Consider the following 22,784-nt stretch of genomic DNA (forward strand, 5'->3'; position numbering starts at 1 on the left):
GCATTACGTCATTTTGTAATAGTATTTCTGTTTTGACTTGCCAAAAACTCCGCAGGCAAGATGGCTGCGCACACTCTGCATCTAAACTGGCAGAATTACTCCCCCATAAAGTAACATATCTTGGCCAATACGTATGTAACATACAAAATAAAACAACCCGTAATATCTTAATTTTATGTAGAATGCAGAGGACATGTAACTGTTTAGTTAAACTTGCATTCCAGGAATATTGTGCTCTAAAGATGACGATAGTGGCTCGAGACTGTTTCGTCCTGAAACCCACACGCTTTGCGGTGGTGGTTTTAGCGTAACCTATGTGGGATTCGAGGCGTAACCTATGTGCGATTCGAAATAACGCATCCGAGATAGAAAACGTTATGAATAGCCACGTTATAAACAACAACCTAACGCTGGTGATCCGTATGGAAACAGTGTTACTCGAAATGGTTAAAAGTTATATCAATTTGGTCATTCAGTGGCATTTTACTGCCATATAACATAACTAACTAGCAGCTGATATTAGCCACAGTAGGCAACTAGCGCTGAACCGGAAGAACAAATACGTTTGTGTTGAACGCGGAAGAGAGAAAAAGTGGGCGTGGTGAATAAGGTGAATAGCCTAGCTTAAACGTACCTGACCCTCTCTGCTGTATAGCCTAGCTTAAACGTACCTGACCCTCTCTGCTGTATAGCCTAGCTTAAACGTACCTGACCCTCTCTGCTGTATAGCCTAGCTTAAACGTACCTGACCCTCTCTGCTGTATAGCCTAGCTTAAACGTACCTGACCCTCTCTGCTGTATAGCCTAGCTTAAACGTACCTGACCCTCTCTGCTGTATAGCCTAGCTTAAACGTACCTGACCCTCTCTGCTGTATAGCCTAGCTTAAACGTACCTGACCCTCTCTGCTGTATAGCCTAGCTTAAACGTACCTGACCCTCTCTGCTGTATAGCCTAGCTTAAACGTACCTGACCCTCTCTGCTGTATAGCCTAGCTTAAACGTACCTGACCTCTCTGCTGTATAGCCTAGCTTAAACGTACCTGACCTCTGCTGTATAGCCTAGCTTAAACGTACCTGACCCTCTCTGCTGTATAGCCTAGCTTAAACGTACCTGACCCTCTCTGCTGTATAGCCTAGCTTAAACGTACCTGACCCTCTCTGCTGTATAGCCTAGCTTAAACGTACCTGACCCTCTCTGCTGTATAGCCTAGCTTAAACGTACCTGACCCTCTCTGCTGTATAGCCTAGCTTAAACGTACCTGACCCTCTCTGCTGTATAGCCTAGCTTAAACGTACCTGACCCTCTCTGCTGTATAGCCTAGCTTAAACGTACCTGACCTCTCTGCTGTATAGCCTAGCTTAAACGTACCTGACCTCTGCTGTATAGCCTAGCTTAAACGTACCTGACCCTCTCTGCTGTATAGCCTAGCTTAAACGTACCTGACCCTCTCTGCTGTATAGCCTAGCTTAAACGTACCTGACCCTCTCTGCTGTATAGCCTAGCTTAAACGTACCTGACCCTCTCTGCTGTATAGCCTAGCTTAAACGTACCTGACCCTCTCTGCTGTATAGCCTAGCTTAAACGTACCTGACCCTCTCTGCTGTATAGCCTAGCTTAAACGTACCTGACCCTCTCTGCTGTATAGCCTAGCTTAAACGTACCTGACCCTCTCTGCTGTATAGCCTAGCTTAAACGTACCTGACCCTCTCTGCTGTATAGCCTAGCTTAAACGTACCTGACCCTCTCTGCTGTATAGCCTAGCTTAAACGTACCTGACCCTCTCTGCTGTATAGCCTAGCTCAAACGTACCTGACCCTCTCTGCTGTATAGCCTAGCTTAAACGTACCTGACGCACCCATCTTGCGCCTATGTTCTGCCATGCGAAAGCCCTCCCCTTAATGTCTGGTTAACAGTTCTATAGACGGTTTTAACTTGACAACATGAACACTCTGCAGTGTTTGCTAATACAATATGTGACAGGAAATATGATACCATTTTGATTCAAATTAGGCAATACTCCCCAAGAGGCCACGGTTTAGTGATTTTACAACGGCTAAGAGGCTGCAGGGGGCGTGTTCGCGAGACGGTTTCGGGGGATCGCGCCCGCTTGTCACTCTGCCTGTCAGAATGGCTGCTCCTCCCTACCTACCTGCCCCCTCACCTCATTGAAAATGGATTACCGAGGTACGTCAATCACTCCCAGTCTGAAAAGACCTTAAGAAACACTAAAGACGGAATGGACTAGAGTTGCAATGATTAGTCGATTGGCAGGATGGCAGCTTCTGCAGATCTCCGTCTCTAACTGGAGCTTTAAAGAGCCTTCCTTCCCTCCATAGACTTACCACTATACAGGAAGCCCACTGGATTGGATCGGTATCTGCTTGTCCAATTAATTTCCACTTTGATATAAACACAGGATGAAACACACCACACATCAGACTGGAACATCTCCAATCCTTTGATACTGAGCGAGTTCAAAGAGTGGACAGAGCATGAAGACAGAGACAGGGATTGTAGAAAGAAAGAAGGAAAGAAAGAAAGAAAGAAAGAAAGAAGCTATGAACGGCAGGGGAAAATGAAAACATGTAAATACGAAGTACACGGTTCAAAACATCACAGAGAATAACCAAATTGGATTGATGTCACTAGGTTATGACATCACTGATGATGCCTGCTTTGGGCGCCGGTATAACAGGTGTCTATGTAGCGCATTTGGCTGATTAAACATTTACTAAACACGTGAGCTGAGCTGAGCGAACATGTCCAATTAAGATGCTGGTAGCAGAGGAACGATATTAATTCGCTGTGAATTAAAAAGTGGGAGGGCAGCTTGTTGGAACATCAGGAAATGCAGCATATGCGGAAATCAACTGAAATCAGACATTTGGGACTTATTCAGTTATTCTCCTGACAAGAATGCTTCTTCACTGGAAGAGAAAAGAGGTTCAAAGCCTGGAATTAAATACTTGATGGTTTTACCGGCATGGAGAGCAGACGTGGTGGTGACCTTGTTTTGTGTGAGGAGGGGGGGGGGGGGTTGTTTTGTGAGGAGGGGGGGGGGGGGGGGTTAGCACGTTGGCTTGTGCTTGTGACTATCAAGACTGATGCAGCTGCCATGCCGGTTGCCTTGGGAAGAGCCTGGTGGCGCGAGGTTAGGTTGCCGTGGAAACCTTGGTCTCTAGTGATTGGTTAGGGAAGACCGAAGCCCGCCCCCTCATAGAAATGCTCTGAAGTGACTGCAATCTCAGACGAAGAGGAAATTAGTTTATGAATTGACGATGCAGTCTGAATATCAGGCTACCCCAGTCTTTCTATTATCCCAACATAAATGGGAGCTCGAGCTCTGTTTCTCTGTCCCACTGTGATTGTCCCACTGTGACATCATCCATGAGGTCATAAATCCCACTGTGACATCATCAGTGATGTCATAAATCCCACTGTGACATCATCAGTGACATCATCAGTGATGTCATAAATCCCACTGTGACATCATCAGTGATGTCATAAATCCTACTGTGACATCATCAGTGATGTCATAAATCCCACTGTGACATCATCAGTGATGTCATAAATCCCACTGTGACATCATCAGTGACATCATCAGTGATGTCATAAATCCCACTGTGACATCATCAGTGATGTCATAAATCCTACTGTGACATCATCAGTGATGTCATAAATCCTACTGTGACATCATCCCTGATGTCATAAATCCCACTGTGACATCATCAGTGATGTCATAAATCCCTGATCCCACTGTGACATCATCAGTGATGTCATAAATCCGACTGATGACATCATCAGTGATGCTTGGCCACACATCAGCCGAGTTGCGGGCAAGGGCTGCAGGGCCAGCTTGGTGAGCCTAGGAATCGTATTTCAATTTTGTCCCAGAAGTGATGTCATCAATGATGTTACTTGAGCAATTGTGCATTGTGACATCACTGATGATGTCATAGGCATTGTGACATCATCAGTGATGTCATAAGTGCAATTGTGATGTCATCAGTGATGCGAAGTTGTGATATCATCAGTTTGTGACCCGCACAAATTTGATTTAAAAATTTATTTTTTAAATCAAATTAACTTATTTCTCAGTTACAACTAGATTTAGCTAACAAGGGGCATCTTTGTGTTTATATGTGTGGTGTGTGTAGAGTTTGGGAACTCACTATCTCTAGCTCAAGTTAGCTTGCTAGGGTCAGCACTAGGGGTGGGGGAAAAAATCGATACACCACAGTATCGCGATATTTTGCCTGACGATATTGTATCGATATTTGGACGCCAAGTATCGATATTGCAAAAAAAAAATATATATTTTTTTTTTTTTTTTTTTTTTTTTTTTTTTTTTGCAGGCCATGCCATGCCACCGGGCTACTATAAACTTTAGTTCCAAGGCCAGCAGTAAACAAACGGTAGCATATTTTCATTTTGTTTTAACAGTAACAGTTTTGTCATAACAGTCATTTACAAATTCCCCAGTTAGGGACCGTTCGTTATTTAGGGAAGGGTCCACTGGAGGAAAATAGGGGAGGGTAATTTTGTTTTAAATTTAGTCTGAGGGAGGGTACACTCTCTTTAATTTGAGTCCAGGGGAGGGGTATACAATGTTGATTCGATAAAAATATATAAACTTTTTTTGTGTGTGTAATGTTTGCTTTTCGGACTTCAACAACTACTGCGTTGCTTCATTTACACCCCTCCTGTCCAAACTGTTTGGTATGTCCCGGTGCATTGTTTCTCTTTGGCGGTCCTATCTGTCAATCTTTGTGCTTGGCCTATCCAGACAGTGGGCGTGTACAGTATCTGGCGAATCGGTGGCGCTTTTCTGGTGATAATATGGAAGTACAATAACCCACTGGAACAAAGTCGAGCAAACAAACAGACATGGCATCACAAAATATATATGGGCTCTATGCGCAGATAAGTCGTCTTAGGAAGTCACAGTAGAACCGAGTTACGGCTCACTCATCTCCTAAATTACGTTAAGTCTACAAGGGGTATTTATACCACCAGGATGACATATATGTTTCACATAGGGTTGTGTTTTTACGCACAATAATAGAACCGGCAAACTTTTTTTCCATCAGTCATTGACCGCTATTTAAACACAAATATTGATATACACAGACTGAAGATTGTTTCACAAGCGAAAATAGCATTATGTAGCGACCGGAGGAGGCGGTCACTCTGATTGGTGACAGTTCTGCTCTAGCGCAAAGGATTATGGGAGTTCCATGTTCTTGTGGGAAGCTGTTACTGTACAGTTAAAAACGTGGTTAGTGATGTTGTGCTCATGTTTTGATTGCATTATGTGGTATGGCAATGTTTGTGTGGCCAGGATATGTTTAGTTTTACTATCAATGTAGCCACCATGACTGAGACTGTTAGTGTATTCGATCACCTCTGGCCGGAGTTTCTGCAAATGTTAGGTTAAAAGTAAGATATCTGTGTCAGTCTGCATTCTTCCACGCAAGCTCGCCACAATATTGTTTGGGGAGGGTCAATTATATTTTTCAAATCGCTTCGGGAGGGTGAAGGAAAAATATATTTTGATCAGGGAAGGGGCACAGCTTTTTATTTCAGAGCACACCAAATCCCTCCAGTGACCCCCTTTCTAAATAACGAGCGGTCCCTTACTGAATGGGCTGCACAAAATGTTTTGTGTAAGTGAAGTGAAGTTGCAAAAACTACATAAGTACAGTAGTCCACACACACATCCAGTTAAGGTGGACTGTAAGTAGACTGTAACAAACAGTTCAGTTTGTCAGGTGCATGCAACTATGACATGACTTTATGAAAGTTGTTGGTCTGTCTACTTGACAATGTTGCTGCAATAAAATGGTTGAAGTCAGATGTACAGACTGAAAAATTGTTCTTATATAAACCAGATGTTGACAAAGTTTTCCTTTGGGGACATCATTTGCAGTTGAAAAAGTAAGAAATCGCAATATATCGAAATATCGCAATATTCAATATATCGCAATATCGATATATCGCAATATCGAAAATATCGCAGTATCGCAATACTATCGTATCGTGACTCAAGTATCGTTTCAGTATCGTATCGTGGGCATCTGGTGATTCCCACCCCTAGTCAGCACTAACCCCGCGTCACCAGGCTCTCTGGGAGAGATGACCCCACTCAGAGACCAGTAGAGTACCATTTCTTACTTCTTATTGGCAGAGCCTGGAGTGGGGCAGCATGATGGACTGAGCTCTCTCATTGGTGCCGGATGGAAATCCCATTCCGCTCCCTGCTAGCTCTGCATTGGCTCTGACCGACCCGCTCTGACTGCGGCTGCGACCATATTTGGATTTCCGTTCCACGCCCCCCTGTGTCAAATCTGTATGTCTCTGCTGCTGTACGTGTGGAATCTGCCGAGCTCAAATGCCTGCGCCGCTGCCTTTGAAACAATAACAACAGCAGCGCTAGTCGCTAGCTCGTTGCTACGCGCTGAAAACGATTTATGTGGATTATGCAATGAAGCCAGCCTGCACGGTACGTTCGGTGGATGGCTGTAAACAGCCTTTTCCCCCTCCAGTCCACAATAGAAAGCGTCCCCAGCCAGACTCTCCCAGCCCCTTTGCTGGGAGTCTGGCAAGCGAGACTAGTCCACATACTGAACTGAAAAATCAACAGAATTTTTTTATCACATTAGCCTCTTTATTCAGACAGTTTAATACTCATACATTTGCATTTCATTAGACATAGTAACAGCAATAGTCATAGTTAGGCATACATACATGCATACATTTCTAGACGACTTCCAGAAGCCTGGCTCCTCTTTTGACAGTGTTCATGAAGAAAGTGGCGAGAGCCTCCCCCTGGCTCCTCCCCCTGGCTCGTACTGGCTAAGAGACAGGATGGTGTTGGGTGAGTGAGCAGGAAAACGGGAAGTGAAGACATTGAGATAGAAAGAGTTGTGTCTTCTCCATTCACTCCAATGGACCAGTCTTTTCTTACAGCTCAATAGTTCACGGAAGTAAGGTTCTGGATCAAGCGGCGCTGTAGTTGCAGCAGAATGGACCATTTGTGATGTACATTGAAAGGGTAAGATGTTTAAAGAAGCAAATTGTATATTATCAGCATTATTTTATGCATTAAAATGGGCCACCACATACTTCCTGGAACTATCCTTGGAACTAGCTAGAATGGAACTCATAGCTACGCGAGTCATGTGACGATCACGCATTTTGGACTTCCGTTGGCTTCTCTTCAATGGCTCTGGTGAAGACCAGGAAATGCTGCTAGGCTCTACATGAACATGTCATCGTAGCCTGGCGGGGGCAGGTGGTCCGGGTCCGGCCCTAGTCCGTGTGGTGCGACGGGCCCATGAATGGGCTCGAAGCGGGCCCCCGGGGGAACGGCCCCGCGGGGCAAAACGCCTGGAATACCGCTAGATGGGTCGAAACCGGAGCGAGGATAGCCCGACCTCAACGGGTCCACTATCATCCCACCGCCACCATGAGACCCAAAGGGATCCAGATCTCCCCCTCCAATTGGTGGGGCCATGGGGCCGGGCCAGTTGGTCTGTATCCCCTGGCGAGGGCGTCGGTAGGGGTTGCGGAGTGGGTCGCTGTCCTCGTCTCTCTGTCTCTCTTCCCGCTGCCCCCGTCTCTCCCTCTCTGCCTTCCGCCCCCTCTCCTGCGAGGGCAGCAGCTGAGCCCTCACCCCCTCTGACAAGCCGGCCGCGTCCTTGAACACACGCTCATACGTGTTCAGCTGGTCAGCATCCACGTGATCGCTGATGTTCACCGTCAGGTCTGAGAGCTGCTGTGTGCTGGCGTTCATTAAGTTGAAGATCAAGGTGGCGTCAGCGGCGATGGCTTTCAGTATGAGCTGTGTCTCCTTGTCTTGGTAGCGCAGAGTGTACAGCTCCTTGTTGCTGTTCCAGTCAGCGGGCAGCAGCTCTGACTTCTTATCACTGCTGAGAGGTTGGTCTCCAGAGCCGATGCACCTGTATCCCCTCCTTATCATCTCCCAGTGCACAAAGCACACAGCCGCGTCCTGTGGACAGCTGATGCTGCCTCCGACCAGAGCGTACAACACCTCTAATCCTGCCATGTTCCCTCTGATTATGAGTAGACTACTGTCTACTCATCCTATTTATACCAGCAGCAGGGTGGGATTCATCACTGATGATGTCACTATGCCATCAAGAGATATATGACATCACTGATGATGTCAGTTATGACATCACTGATTATGTCAGTTATGACATCACTGATGATGTCAGTTATGACATCACTGTTGATTACATCAGTGCTCTTTGATATGAACTTTATTTCAAAAGGTTTAAATTGGTAATTTCATTAGGGATCTTATTCCACTCCTCTCCGCCCGTATAGAGATATGTACTTCTTCCTACTTTGCTCTTCAAATCTCCTCCTTGTGTTCCGGTTATGGAAGTCACGAACATACTGGAAGTACTTGGTGAAGTACTTAGGACAAAGGTCATGTAATATTCTATAAACCATGGTTAGTTTCAACTGTTGTACTGTTGAGTTAGGCTAATGTGCGTTATTGGGCTGAGGTCAAGGACCCTCATTCATTTATTTTGGGCTTTTTGAAGCCTGTGTTTAGATTTTTTTGTGATGCTACTGTATCAGGATAAACAGGTGTAGTCATAGTGACATTGAATTAAGGACGTAGCTAACGTCCTCATTGTCTTCTTATCCAGGAACTTAGATATTCTCGCTAAATACTTTGTCTTTGAATGAATTTTCCCAGTGACAGAGAGGGCTATGGCTCCACTCGTCATACACTGATCCAGTTGACTTCCCAGATACGTTACACAACCCTTATCTTGTAACATGACACTATTACATTCTAACGTTACACAACCCTTATGTTGTAACATGACACTATTACATTCTAACGAAAAACTGGATTGGTTCCTTAGTTTATACTTCGATCCAAAAACAATACATTCAGATTTTCCTAGATGCAGGGACAACTTGTCGTCACATAGCCAACTACTTACTCTCTGTGGCTCTTCACCCGGAGACTTTCCCACTAAGGAGTCTCCAGTTACTAGCAGAGCAGAGACGTCCACGTACAGAAGCAAAGGACAAGTACATGCAGCCTCCATGTCGTTTGTGTACAATACAAATAATAAAGGACCGATTATACGTCCCTGGGGGACACCACAGGTAAGGTTGCACCACTTGGACCCTAGCCCGTGAGATATGACCGTATTAACATCAATGCCTCCTTGCTAAATCCCATTGCCTTTAATTTATACAACAAAATCTGATGGGTTACTGTGTCGAATGCTTTTTGCAAATCAAGCATTGCCATTCCACAGTATTTTCCGCGGTCGATTTCCTTTTTTAATGAAGTCAGTCAAATAAACCAGGCACGTCTCAGCTGAATAAGACTGCCGAAAACCCCACTGAAAGTCATATAAAATATGACACCCCATTTACATAGTTTAAAATCTGTTCATAAAGGACTTTTTCCACGATTTGACTTCGCACACTTAAGATAGACACAGGCCTGTAATTGCTTCATTCTGCTTTGCTGCTCTTTTTATCTAAAGCAGTCACCTTGGCTTTTTGACTTTCCTCTGGGACTTTAGGCTGGGAGATCCAGAGGTTAATAAGGTGACATAAAGTGAAATGACCTCTGCCGCATCACGCAACAACTTTCTATCACTGATGATGTCACTAGGCGTTATGGTATCAATGATGATGTCCGAAGGGCGATGACATCATCAGTGCTCTATGACCTCACTGATGATGTCAGAAGGCCCTTGGCACCACCAGTGGTCCACGACATAATCAGTGGGCATTGTGACATCATGATGGTCATTGTGGTCCATTGCCCTGGGACTGTGGTGCGTTCATATGGTGTCGGAGTCTGATTGGCTGCTGTTTCAGGGCTGATGGATGCAACCCTCTGATTGGCTGCTGTGTTTCAGGGCTGGTAGCAGAGTCTGGAGTGTCCTTCTCTGAGGCGGTGAGGAACGCACCGGAGCCACAGCTCGCCGTCACCCCCAACCCTGCTGCACAGGAGGTACACACACACACGCACACACGCACACGCACACACACACACACACACACGCACACACACACACACAGCCCAGCAGTGTATTTAGCATTTATTCTCACCGATGACATCACTGATGACATCATTGCTTGAGTGACATCACATCAACGTTTGTTGAGTCTGTTGGGGTCCGCTACCCTCAGCCTGCTGCCCCAGCACACGACAGCATACAGGAAGGCACTGGCCACCACAGACTCATAAAACATCCTCAGCATTTGTCTGGCAGATGTTGAAGGACCTCAGCCTTCTGAGAAAGTAGAGACGGCTTTGGCGCTTCTCGTAGAGGGCTTCAGTGTTCTTTGCCCAGTCCAGTTCATTGTCAATGACACTCCCAGGTATTTGTAATCCTCCACAATGTCCACACTGAGCCCGTGGATGGAAACAGGGGTCGCCAGTGACTTTGCCCTCCTCAGATCCACAACCAGTTCCTTTGTATTTGTCACGTTGAGCTGCAGATGGTTTTGCGACAAATGTGACAAAGTTTCCCACCACCACCCGATATTCAACTTCATCATCTGTTGATACATCCAACTATAGCAGAGTCATCAGAGAACTTCTGAAGCTGGCAAGAAAGACTCTGTCTGATAGTTGAGGTCCGTGTTGTAGATGTGAAGAAGAAGGGAGAGAAGACTGTCAAGAACATGTTTACCTCTAATTATGAATCAGCAAGCTGGAGCGAGCATGAGCTCGAGCTGCCAGGGAAGGGTCACTTCCCCGGCAGATGGGAAGGGGAATTGAGATGGAGGGAGCTTATCTACATTCAACACTTTAACACATTCAGTGCCAGCGACGCCATATGGCGTCATTAGAAATTTACCGTACAGTGCCAGCGACGCCAAATGGCGTCATAACTCCAAATTGTTTTTTTGACGGGGGGGTGTCGATCTAAGCTTCTTACGTCGCCTCTAACAATATTGTAGCTATTGGAGGTCGATAACCTATTTTACAAACCCATTAGGTGGCGACAGCACTCTCCTGATCAGAGAAAAAGGAGCCAAACACACAGAAATAGTCACTGGGGAAAATGAGGAAATCGCATCGCATCCGTCCGTATGCATCGACGTGCCTCCATAAACGAGCACAACGCCAGCTGTGCCCCCAGCAGCAGCATCCGCTGTCACAACTGAGCACCTCCATGTACGCTGCAACAGCACTTTCACATAATCAGCCTTATTATTCCGAACTGGAAGCATGCCAGCCCGTGACAAACACACGCGGAACCAAAAAGCTGAATGTCGCGCACCATTCACTGTGTGTGCGCAGCAAACTCAGCAGAGACTGAGAGCCACCAGACACATAAGACACACCCAGGAGGCGTGTGCAGTTGAGGGGGGGGGGGGGGGAGCACGGAGAGCAGCAGAGCAGCATACACTTCACCCAGACAGACCCAGACATCAGAAAATTAGCTTCAGAGTCAGTGATGTGCTTGAAATGTTTAATTTCACAAAAGGCTCATTATCTCAGCTCGTAGAAAAAAAGGGATGTTTTTGCTTCAATCAAGCTATCTTCTCCGGCTCATAACTAAAGAACGGAAAATGGGATCAATAAACTTTTTTTTGCAGGTGATAGAAGAGAGTCTCATCGTTATTTGTGCGTGTTCAGTGTTTACATAGTAATTATTAAAAAAATTATATGACTGTTTTAAAATGCATTGCGGCCTATGTGGCACAGCAAGCAACCTTTTGCCCAAGGGCCGTGGCACTGAAAGTGTTAACCAGCGGTCCTTCCTGGACCAACGAACGCCAGCAACTACGAGTCAAGTGAAACACCCGATGCCCCGAGTGCCCATGCTAACCGCCCGGAAGAGGGCACCATAGATTTAGGGGACTTACCTCTCCCGAACAGGCAGGGTAAACACAGGTGCAACCAAAACATTCATGAGGGTTTCCAACTTCCAATCCATTTAAGTGTTCCAGTGCTGGGGTCCTCATTCATGTTTTGGTTGCACCTGTGTTTACCCTGCCTTTTAGACACAAAATGGCTGCAGTGAAAAAACCCCAGGTGTTTGTCTGAAATCAAGCACCACCCTCGAGCTTGGACAGATGAAGTCAATGCCAAAAGCAGCAGTTCCTCGAATGGCCACTTGAGGCTGGCTCCAAAAGGGAGTCAATCCCTATTCACCCCCATGTTAAAATGCCCGACTTTCCAACGGGATTAAAGATGTTTAAAGCCTCGTTAAAAAACTATACTGGCCTACAGGCCCGGCGTTAGGGGCGGGCCTGACCGGGCCGGGCCCCCCCATTCAACAAACTGGCCCCCCCATTAAATTTTTTTTTTTTTTTTTTTGCTAAAAACGTTTTTCCGTTTTTCTGTTTTAAAGTTTAACATGGAATCTGGCTGTCATTAAGCATTGATTAACTGAATGCTATTGCTAACTGTTACTTTGAAAATCCATTTGCAATGATTCTGGCTGGATATTAACTATTGTAAATTTGTCACAATGAATGCAATTTGTGCACAATGTGTAAATACATTTAATATTAATTGTTTAGGCCTAATTATTTGTAAAGTCACAACACATTAGAGATGTGTGTAGTTCTTCACAGATTTAGCCTCTTCATTTTGCTCTCAAATGCACCAGGTTGACGAATTTTACTTTAAAATGTACAAAATCTTCTTCCGGGGGAGAATCCCCCCGGACCCCCCTTGGGTAGCTTGGCCACCCCTAGCTAGGGGCAGGCCCCCTCTGTAACTTGGGTCTGGAGCCGGGCCTGCTGGCCTATATAGCTAATTTCACCTTTCATAACAACTGTACGGGCAGAGATGGGCGAAAATACATCATAAAGTATTTTGATACAAATTACAAATACTTGCTCAAAAAATGTATCACAATACAAATACAAAATACCTGTCTGAAAATGTATTTGAGATACAAATACGTATTTTGTATTTTGAAAATACATGAAAATACATTTTATAAAAACTTATAAAGAGCTGCAACGATTAGTCAATTCATAGATGAATTGCCAAATATTAAATTAATTGCCTATTTTGATGATCTATTAATCATTTAGAGACATTTCTTTAAGGAAAATGTCCTAATTCTCTGATTTCAGCTATTCAAAAGTGAAATTTTCTGGTTTCCTTAGACAGTAAATCCTCTCTTTAGTCCTCTGTCACAGTATGTGTACTCCCTAACACACTGCAGTTCTTCCATTTTAGTTTTAGTTGTTTTTCAGTAGAACTAATTTCTCCTTCAGCTCAGCTGTTAATCACCTTCTGTGAGGGCTTTTGACTTAAAGGCAGCATTTCTGCATGTTAACCTCAAGTTTTGGAAATTTGACTATGTTTAGCCATAGATATCTGACATCATAACACAATATATAAATAACTGAAATAGGTAAAAGGCATAGTAGGTCCCCTTTAAACAACTTCACATTCACCACCATGTCAGTAACTTGTCGTCACAGTATTTATTTAACGTGCAAACATATTTATACAACTAGAAAAGGTTACATTTCAGGAATTGAATGCCCTGATGCACATCCTGTCTAAGGTTGTGAAATTGTGAATCGGTGAGAGGAACGATGAGAAACTGCATCTCAAACAAAAAAGGCCTTCCATGAAATTGGACTCTTGTTCAAATCCTTACATCCTTAAAATGACTTCCCCTCCTTCTGCTTCATAAACAAAATCCAAAACAACCTGGCTATCTAGAACATAATTACTAAAGAACAATCACTCACTGAATACAACTTTCCACTATCAGCAGTGGTAACACCATTCTAGTGTCAAAATCTGCACAGCCATCATTATGCACAGTGAAGCTCAGACATTCTTGTAGCAACAGAAAGACATTTTTGATTTTCATTAGGGTACTTTGGTGTTCAGTTATAGTTTTTCAGGATAACTAATTTCTCCATCTATTCAAATCAGGTTTATGACAGTTAGGTGTTTTTCAGTACAACTAATTTCTCCTATTCAAATCAAGTTTCAGTTTAGTTCAGTTAGGTTTTTTTTCAGTACAACTTATTTCTCAATCTATTCATATCAGGTTTTAGTATAGTTCAGTTAGTTGTTTTTTTCCCAGTACAACTTATTTCTTCAGCTATTCACATCAGGTTTCAGTTTAGTTCAGTTAGTTAGTTTTTCAATACTTCTTTCTCAATCTATTCTGAATCATATCAGCTTTCAGTTTAGTTCAGTTAGTTGTTTTTCAGTACAACTTATTTCTCTATCTATTCTGAATCATACCAGGTTTCAGTTTAGTTCAGTTAGTTGTTTTTTCAACTTATTTCTCCATCTATTCATATCAGGTTTCAGTTTAGTTCACTTAGTTGTTTTTAGTACAACTAATTTCTCCATCTTTTCACATCAGGTTTCAGTTCAGTTAGTTGTTTTTCAATACACCTTATTTCTCCATCTTTTCATATCAGGTTTCAGTTCAGTTTAGTTCACTTAGTTGTTTTTAGTACAACTAATTTCTCCTATTCAAATCAGGTTTCAGTTCAGTCCAGTTAGTTGTTTTTTAGTACAAGTAATTTCTCTGTTTATTCATATCAGGTTTCAGTTTAGTTCACTTAGTTGTTTTTAGTACAACTAATTTCTCCATCTTTTCACATCAGGTTTCAGTTCAGTTAGTTGTTTTTCAATACACCTTATTTCTCCATCTTTTCATATCAGGTTTCAGTTCAGTTTAGTTCACTTAGTTGTTTTTAGTACAACTAATTTCTCCTATTCAAATCAGGTTTCAGTTCAGTCCAGTTAGTTGTTTTTTAGTACAAGTAATTTCTCTGTTTATTCATATCAGGTTTCAGTTTAGTTCACTTAGTTGTTTTTAGTACAACTAATTTCTCCATCTTTAGTTTAAACCTGTGTCAATGTTTACATGTGTCAATTTGAGAATAAAAAGAAAAATGTATTTTATGTATTTGAAATACACAAAATACAAGATCTGAAAGTATCTTGATACAAATTACATCTCATTTTTCTCTGCCCAGCCAAATACAAATTACAAAATACAAAAAAGTAGTTGAAATACGTATTTCAAATACAAGTATTTCAAATACTGCCCATCTCTGTGTACGGGGCATGCATTTTTATACTATAACTAAGACTATGTTTTTGGCGTGATTGACAGGTTGCCTGTCCAGTGATCGCACAGCTCACCGATCACGGACCAATAGCAGGCAGCACTGCAGCACTGTGGGAAAACCCCCTAGGACAACCAAGATGGCGAGGGCCAAAATGCCAAACTCAAGCAAGGCTTCCAAAGGGGAGATCACAAACCAATGGCTGACGTTCATGGATGTATTAAAAGAACTGGATAGGGGACGTGCCACGCCCACCCATGCATTCGGACGGAGGTTGGGTTTTTTTTCTTCCTGGTTTTACTTCCTGATTACTTCCTGACCATGCGGCCCAAGGCGAAGTGCGCATGTGTGCCATGACGTGTTCCATGACGTCTCCCACCCCTCCCACCCATGGATTGTATTACAAGAAGAAAATACACCCGTATATGGCTCTTAGTGGCTTCTGAAGAAAAAATGCCCCATAAAAAATGTGTTGATAATTAAAACAGTCGTTTTATACTTTGAGTGACACCTGGAAAAAATTCCCCTGGGTTTAACAGCTGCCGGGGTCCCCATGCAAGTGGATGGGAATTTTCCTTTCTGGGCTGCATGGCGTCACGTGACTTGCAATACAGAGCTTCGCCACCATGTTCAAATGGCTTCACAGCCCAGCGCTATTCCTGGGGGCTTGGTGACGTCACAGTCACAGTGGCTACATCCATATTTGTATACGGTCTATGTTTGAAAGGCATTATTATTACACTACTCAGATTACCTTTTTGTGCTAACTTCACACCTTAGTTTGTCAATTCATCTGATCTGTTCATGCATCAATTAGATTAATTAGAGTTTATATCTTGTGGAAAAGTGTGCAGCCGTGTGTTTGTGTCTGTGTGTGTCTCAGTGATTGTTTCTGACAGTGCATCCCTGTGTGTGTGTGTGTGTGTGTGTGTGTGTGTGTGTGTGTGTGTGTGTGTGTGTGTGTTTCAGATTTATGATCAGATGCTGAAGCGCTATGCCCGATTGGAGGAAAGAGTTCTACAGGAGTCCTGCCCCTAAACAGCAACAGCCAATCAGATCTCTCACAGAATGAGAAGATGTTCTCAGCCCTGATTGGACGACAGAAGGACCAAATTAACAAATGAATGGATCAGTGCCAACAATAAGTGAATATTTAATTATTTTTAATATGGAAAGTTGTATTACAAATCTTTAGATATTTGGATGAAAAATAAATTATTAGCTGAAGTTTATCTTTTAATGTCTCTAAGAACGAAAGCTGTAAAACAAACTTTTGCGATATACCATAATTTTGTAGTTTTGAGTGTCACTTTTTTCAAAGTATATCTCTATAAACTAGCTTTAAACAGATTTAAATATCCGTTCCCACTACCATAACTATTAAAAACATCAACAACTATAGAACTATATTTTGTGGTTTGATCTCAGAGCCACGGTTTGTTTGTGGAGGCAGAAAAAACGATTAAAGACGAAATGAACCCAACGGAGCCCAAGTGGCGCGTGGGTCCGAGTCACGTTTCAGACTGAAAACATAACTTGTCTGAGATGACGGGTTGAGAGGCGGGTCATAGAAGCATGTCGATGATTTTATTTGACAATTCTGGGGACTGGCTTTGGCCAATCCAGGTGTGTTCTGCCCCCAAATCGAGTGGGATTCAGCGTGTTGTGGCGCTCTCCTCGGGAAGATCCTGGTGACGCGAGGTTAGTGGAGCTACGCGAGTCGAGCCGCAGGCAGCAAGCTGCCTTTAGGTGGTGCGGAGCGGAGAGTGCAGCCTGTCGGCCTGGAATCTCCGAGGGGCCGGGGTCTGAATTAGTTAACTACGTTAACTAACGTTATCCTGGAATGCGAGTTTAACGAGCCAGTTACATTTCTTTGCATTCTTAGACATCACCGTTTGCTTTATTTGGTATGTTACATACAATTGGCCAAGTTAGTAGTTAGTTTATGGGCTAGAAATTCTGCCAGATTACAGACACTAGGCGGCATTTTCTCCTTCATTTGGAGGAGAACATTCTCCTGAAATAAAGATTGATTGACAGCTGCCATGTCGTGATCGGTCGTGATATCATTGGTCGAAATGGGGTAGAAATTTGATAATGCAATGTGACGTCAGCAAACTGTAGATTACTGTTATGAATGAAATCTTGAAAAATTAACTTTTGATGTGAAAAAGTGTGAAAAACTAAATAAATTTGATTTTTGTGAATTGTTTTTCATACATTAATAAATAGGTGCACTGAATACACAGGTATGTGTATTTGAACTAAAATGAAAAAGAAAATCAGCTCGACTTTAAACATTTTCAACCACTCTTGATCTTGGTTTTAGGTGGATGGAGAATTCAATTGAGCCTGACCTTGTTGGAAAGCTACTGGCAGGCTGGGGGAGGCTACATCTTAACCATGTTAGTAAGTAATTAGTAAATTAGTAGTTAGTAAATCTGTATTAATCACATTAGTAACGTTAGTAATGTAACCGAACATCCTGGGTATAGAGTGCTAAAATCACGCCCTCTTCTGGGTTAGGCATTATGGAAGAAAAAGTGAGAGAGAAACATATTAGGGAAAAAAATACTTTTTTTTCTTTAGTTTTTGAATGAAACATTATATGGACTCTCCTGAATCTCCTGATATAGCTGAATCGCTGTAGAACTAGCTCTACAGGAGAAGCATCTCCGCAGCTCTAATTCTTCTTCCTCTCATGTTGGACTGAGGCCAGACTGGACGCTACAGTGACTCACTAGCACCTCCTGCAGGACGTTCAAGTGGTATTACAGGATCAAGATCCAGTTGATCATTTTAGTTCATTATCTCCACCAGGCGAAGCCAGAGGAGATCATGTGATCGGTTGTGTGTGTGCGCCGTCCGTCCGTCTGTCTGTCTGTTCCCTGGCTCCTCTCCCCGCTGGGTTGTGCCAGTGTTTATCTTGTTGCATGTTTTCTCAATCGAGAAATCCACGTTAGTCTGTCTGCAGAAAGTCCGCCTCAAACTTCCGTCTCAGAATCATGACGCATTTTGCATCATTCTGACACGGAAGCGCTCAGAAAAAACTGCAGAGCTCTCAGTGCAGGAAAACCTGAAGACATTTGCCCATCTGCAAATATTACCCACATTGTAATGATACAAAGTCACCATCTGCAAATATTACCCACATTGTAATGATACAAAACGGGTTGAAAATTGGCAAAGTCTTCCTTTAAATTACCAGCGGGAGATTCATATTATTTCCTTAACTTGATATAAACTTTACTCTCAAAGTTCAAGAAAGTCATTTCCTGCATTTCCACCGTTTACTGTTACTGTGTGTGTGTGTGTGTGTGTGTGTGTGTGTGTGTGTGTGTGTGTGTGTGTGTGTGTGTGTGTTTCCTTTTCCCCATCTGTCGCTGCCTGCCCAATTAGCTAATAGGAATGCACATGCTATTAAATTAAAACTTAAATTTATTTCAATTTCCAGCTGTGACAACATGGTGGAGAGCAAGACGATTTTTGTAATTTTGCAGATAAGGAAATAACATTTTCATTGGATTTCTTTGTCACTGATAATTTACTTTACATTTTTAATAAACTGACGGTAGAGCCGGGTTTCAGCCGGCCGGGCAGGTGAAAGAAATCATGGGAAATATGGCGGGCAGAGAGAGCATCCTGTATACACAGCGGGTCGGTCACGGGTTCGAGCAGAACGTCCTCTCATTTTAGGAAGAAAATCTTCAATCAGTTTGAGACGGCCGGTTGCTGCAGGTCCGAAGACGCTCCAAGATGGACACTTATCTGGCACTGCAGCCTTTAATAATAATAGGCAGGATTATCTGAGCCCTGGTGAAACACACAGATTTCAAAAGCACAATTGGACAATTATACGTACAGATATGAAATGCATATAGAGCAAAACACTGGTGTCTCTATCTTACACACACACACACACACAAGCCAGTTTAGCTATCGTAGTGAGGACATTCATTGACATAATGCATTCCCTGGCCTAACCCCTCATCTCAACCTAAAACCAATTCTAACCTGTGACCCTTCAAACCAAGTCTTGAGCTTCAAACAGCCTTTTGAAGGTGTGTGAGAAAGAGAGGATGTCTTCACGTCATAGGTATCAAACTCATTGGTCCTCACCGAGATAGCTGGACAGGAACCCGGGGGAATTTTCTGCCCCCTCACTTTAAATTTGATCCGTTTAAGAAGGAGGCTGAAACCCTACTGAGGGACGGTAAGAGCATTTAGCTGGTTCACTTTCTGTCGCTTTGGTTGGTATGTCAGACAAAAAAGAGACAGAAACAGATGCTTTCAGGCTGTTTGCATGCATAGGGCCATGCGGCGCTGTCCGCTGTTTTTTGTGTTTTCTTCTCAGATTTGTTTATTAATTTTACGACATACAAATGTCCAGGAAGTCACTTATCACGTCCCAATGTTGTGTTAAGTACAGTATGTATATATATTATTATACAGTATGTATTATAGAACAGAATCTGCACAATTCATCTCCTGTTGTACAATTTGTTTTCCTGGTTGCATTTCTTACAGGAGCCAATTATTTCACACACACACACACACACACACACACACACAGACACACACACACACACAAATAACTACGGTAGAATATACTGCACACAGTTGCTGCTGTTTTCTATGCTGTGTGTGTGTGCGTGCGTGCGTGCACGTGTTGGATTCATTCATCAAAGGAGCTTCTTTTGATCTGTTTAATGATGCTCTCTCTCTCTCTCTCACACACACACTCGCTCTCTCTCACACACACACACACTCTTGCTCTCTCACACACTCACCCTCTCTGACACACACACACACTCTCTCTCACACACACACACTCTTGCTCTCACACACTCTCTCTGACACACACACACACACACACACACACACACACACACACACACACACACTCGGTCTCACACACAGAGGTGTCAGCTGAGGACAAATGTGTGAGATCTCCTCAGCTGACCCTATGGCACGACTCACTCTCAACACACACACACACACACACTGTCATGGCAGATCACAGCCCTGGACATGTCCTTATTGTTATTGCCATTGTCTCTAGGCCTTCCAGCAGTTTGGTCGCCATGTAGGTAGGTTAGAAATAGGGGTGTCACCATTTCAATTCTAAATCGGGAATCGATCAAAAATGAGCGTTCAATGTCGATCATCGAAATCACGAGCAGAATCGATATTCTCCCAGTAGTTTGTTCTCTCCACGCCCGCCTACTTGCACGTGTGCAAAGGAAAAAAGAAAAAACAATCCACGACGACAGCGTAGCGGCTAGTCAACGAGCTCACGCGGTAGCCTGCAGCTGCTTGGAGAAACAACAGAACTGGAAAATCCCCAGGGTTCTTTCAGGGTTTATGGTTTATGAGTCGTGATTTTAGTGAATCGTGACACCCCGGCCTAGTTAGAAAAGAAAGGGGTTTCCATCACACACTTTCAAACCTGCTACCTGAAAACCACCTATAGAGGAGTCATGTACATATATGCATACTTATAAAACGGCTCTCTCAAATCAAGCAATCTGATTGGTTCACAGCCATGGTATAAATACCGTAACCCATGGCCATAACCCATGGCCATGGGTTATGACACGCAACTCTCTTACTAAAAGGCTTTGGTCAACTCTCTTACTAAAAGGCTTTGGTTACCTCAAATGACAATGTAGAAAAAACAAAATGGCGGAGACAGCTGTCAGATCCTTGTGAATCGATCTTCGCTTATAACTTTACTAATACTTAGCAGAAAATTATGTTTTGTACAAGAATAGACGCGGGCTAATGTCTTCTTTGCAAAAAAAGGCTGTTAACCCCGCATTTCTAAATAAGACGTAACGTTAGTTGGTGTCGGGCTTTGCAGAAAGCTCTCAGCTTCTCAGCAAGCGCCAGGATTGGCCAATGTCAACTTCAGTCTCCAGAACGATCCAATCAAATCACCCGCACGTCTATCTTCTTGCTAGAGGTCCCGCCTTACAGTAGTGTTTCAACTGACTCTATCAGAATGCCATGCCAGTCGGACTTATAGTATTATTATTATTATTATATTATCATACTTGGAAACCGTTTTATAAAAGCAATATAGCACTCGAGCTGCGTGTGTTGTGGCATATATCCCGCTGCTCAGCAGTTATCCCAGCTGATCAGCGGGATATATTTGCCACAACACACTGGCTCTCATGCTATATTGCTTAAATATGCACTATATTACACACTTTGAATATGCCTAATTCAGTGGTCCTCAAACTTGTTTTGGCTTCCAGATGTCTGAATCCAAGTACCCCCTTTACCCCACTACAACATGTTGCTTAGAAAACTGCTGCAAGAGAAAACTATAGCATGTGATGCAATGAATGAATGATATCCCACCTTTTGAAGAATACAACAAAATAACATTACAAAATAAGAAATGGAGTGAAAGAGTTGCAATTAGTGTCTCCTGAGCAGATTTATTGAATCTTTAGTTTTCATGATTTATTACATTTTTCCACTTCCTCCCACTTTCTCAAGTACCCCCTGTAGTACCTCCAGTACAACAGTTAGAGAACCACTGGCCTACAGTACAGTACATAAGAGTCTTTCCTTTTTGCATACACGTAAACATGTATCTTACAGATATGTACCCTGCATTGTGTAGACCCCTGCAGCTGGGAATCGAGCTCGGAACCTCCGCCATGGGAGGCGGACGCTCTAGCAAGGAGGCTAAACCCATGGGTTAGCATCTGAGTGAGTTACTGCACAGCACTACTAGACCACTGGCTACTGTACCATTACATAAACATCTCCAGATACATGTGCAGCATACTGTACGCCTAAACATATATTTGGTTTGTTTTATTTATTTGTACATTTTTAAAAACAGACAAAATAATAAAGCATATACATATACATACTATATAGATATACACCTAAACATACATATTCACACATAAACCCATTCAGTCAGTGCAGGAAGTGTAGCATTGTTTTCTATGGGATTCTGAGGATACGTGTGGCATCTGAGGACAGCTAATAGCCCCGCCCACTCATGCAAACACACACACACACACACACACACACACACACACACACAGAGCTAGAAGTATAGCATTGTTTCGCTAATGTGTTCAGAGGATGCGTGTGTCACTTGAGGACGAATCATCTATCTCCCTCCCACTCATTAAAATGCTATAAAGTGCACACACACACACACACACATGCACATGCACACACACACACACACACACACACACACACACACACACACACATGCACACACAAGAGCCTGCAAGGAAATTGTTCTCTACTCTGATGGATTAACTCTCACACACATACACATACACACACACACACACACACACACACACACACACACACACACACACACACACCAAGCTCCCCCTGCCATTTTCTTTAGGGAGAAAAAAGAAAAGGAAACATATAGAATGAATATAACAAGGCTAATTTCTATATGAAAATATAACAAGTTTATTATCCTTTTCTAAAACAAAGAAAAAAAAATCATTGACCTCTGCCAGTGTGCTGTGATTGGTTTCTCTGTATTACTGTACGTGTATCGGAGAGAGTTTTGTTGTGAGAATCAGGAAAAGAATATTATTTACTGTCGGATAATTTAGCTATAGGTGCTCAATTAAGTTTCTGACTGTAGCTGTGGACTGTGATGTGTCAAATAGAACCATTTGTCATTTCTTTA

General features: G+C 43.1%; 1 protein-coding gene and 1 pseudogene across 4 annotated transcripts in view; one reads left to right on the forward strand and one right to left on the reverse strand.

Annotated features, from left to right (window-relative positions):
- Nucleotides 1-22,784, forward strand: part of xylb (xylulokinase homolog (H. influenzae)) — a 128,161-nt gene that overhangs the window by 28,946 nt on the left and 76,431 nt on the right. For 2 of the 3 annotated variants that reach the window (XM_083655813.1, XM_083655814.1), the window contains exons 18-19: nt 9,928-10,022; nt 16,061-17,207. In XM_083655813.1, the coding sequence (XP_083511939.1) occupies nt 9,928-10,022; nt 16,061-16,129 (164 nt within the window). In that variant the 3' untranslated portion in view covers nt 16,130-17,207. Of the gene's footprint in view, nt 1-9,927; nt 10,023-16,060; nt 17,208-22,784 lie in introns of those variants that run through there. The other variant, XR_014553544.1, reaches the window with a different exon arrangement.
- Nucleotides 7,260-8,069, reverse strand: LOC310793946 (proteasome inhibitor PI31 subunit pseudogene; annotated as a pseudogene). The gene has a single exon. The product of its transcript is annotated as a proteasome inhibitor PI31 subunit pseudogene (transcript).

Source organism: Poromitra crassiceps (assembly GCF_964638095.1).
Source record: "Poromitra crassiceps genome assembly, chromosome: 2".
Lineage (NCBI taxonomy): Eukaryota > Metazoa > Chordata > Actinopteri > Beryciformes > Melamphaidae > Poromitra > Poromitra crassiceps.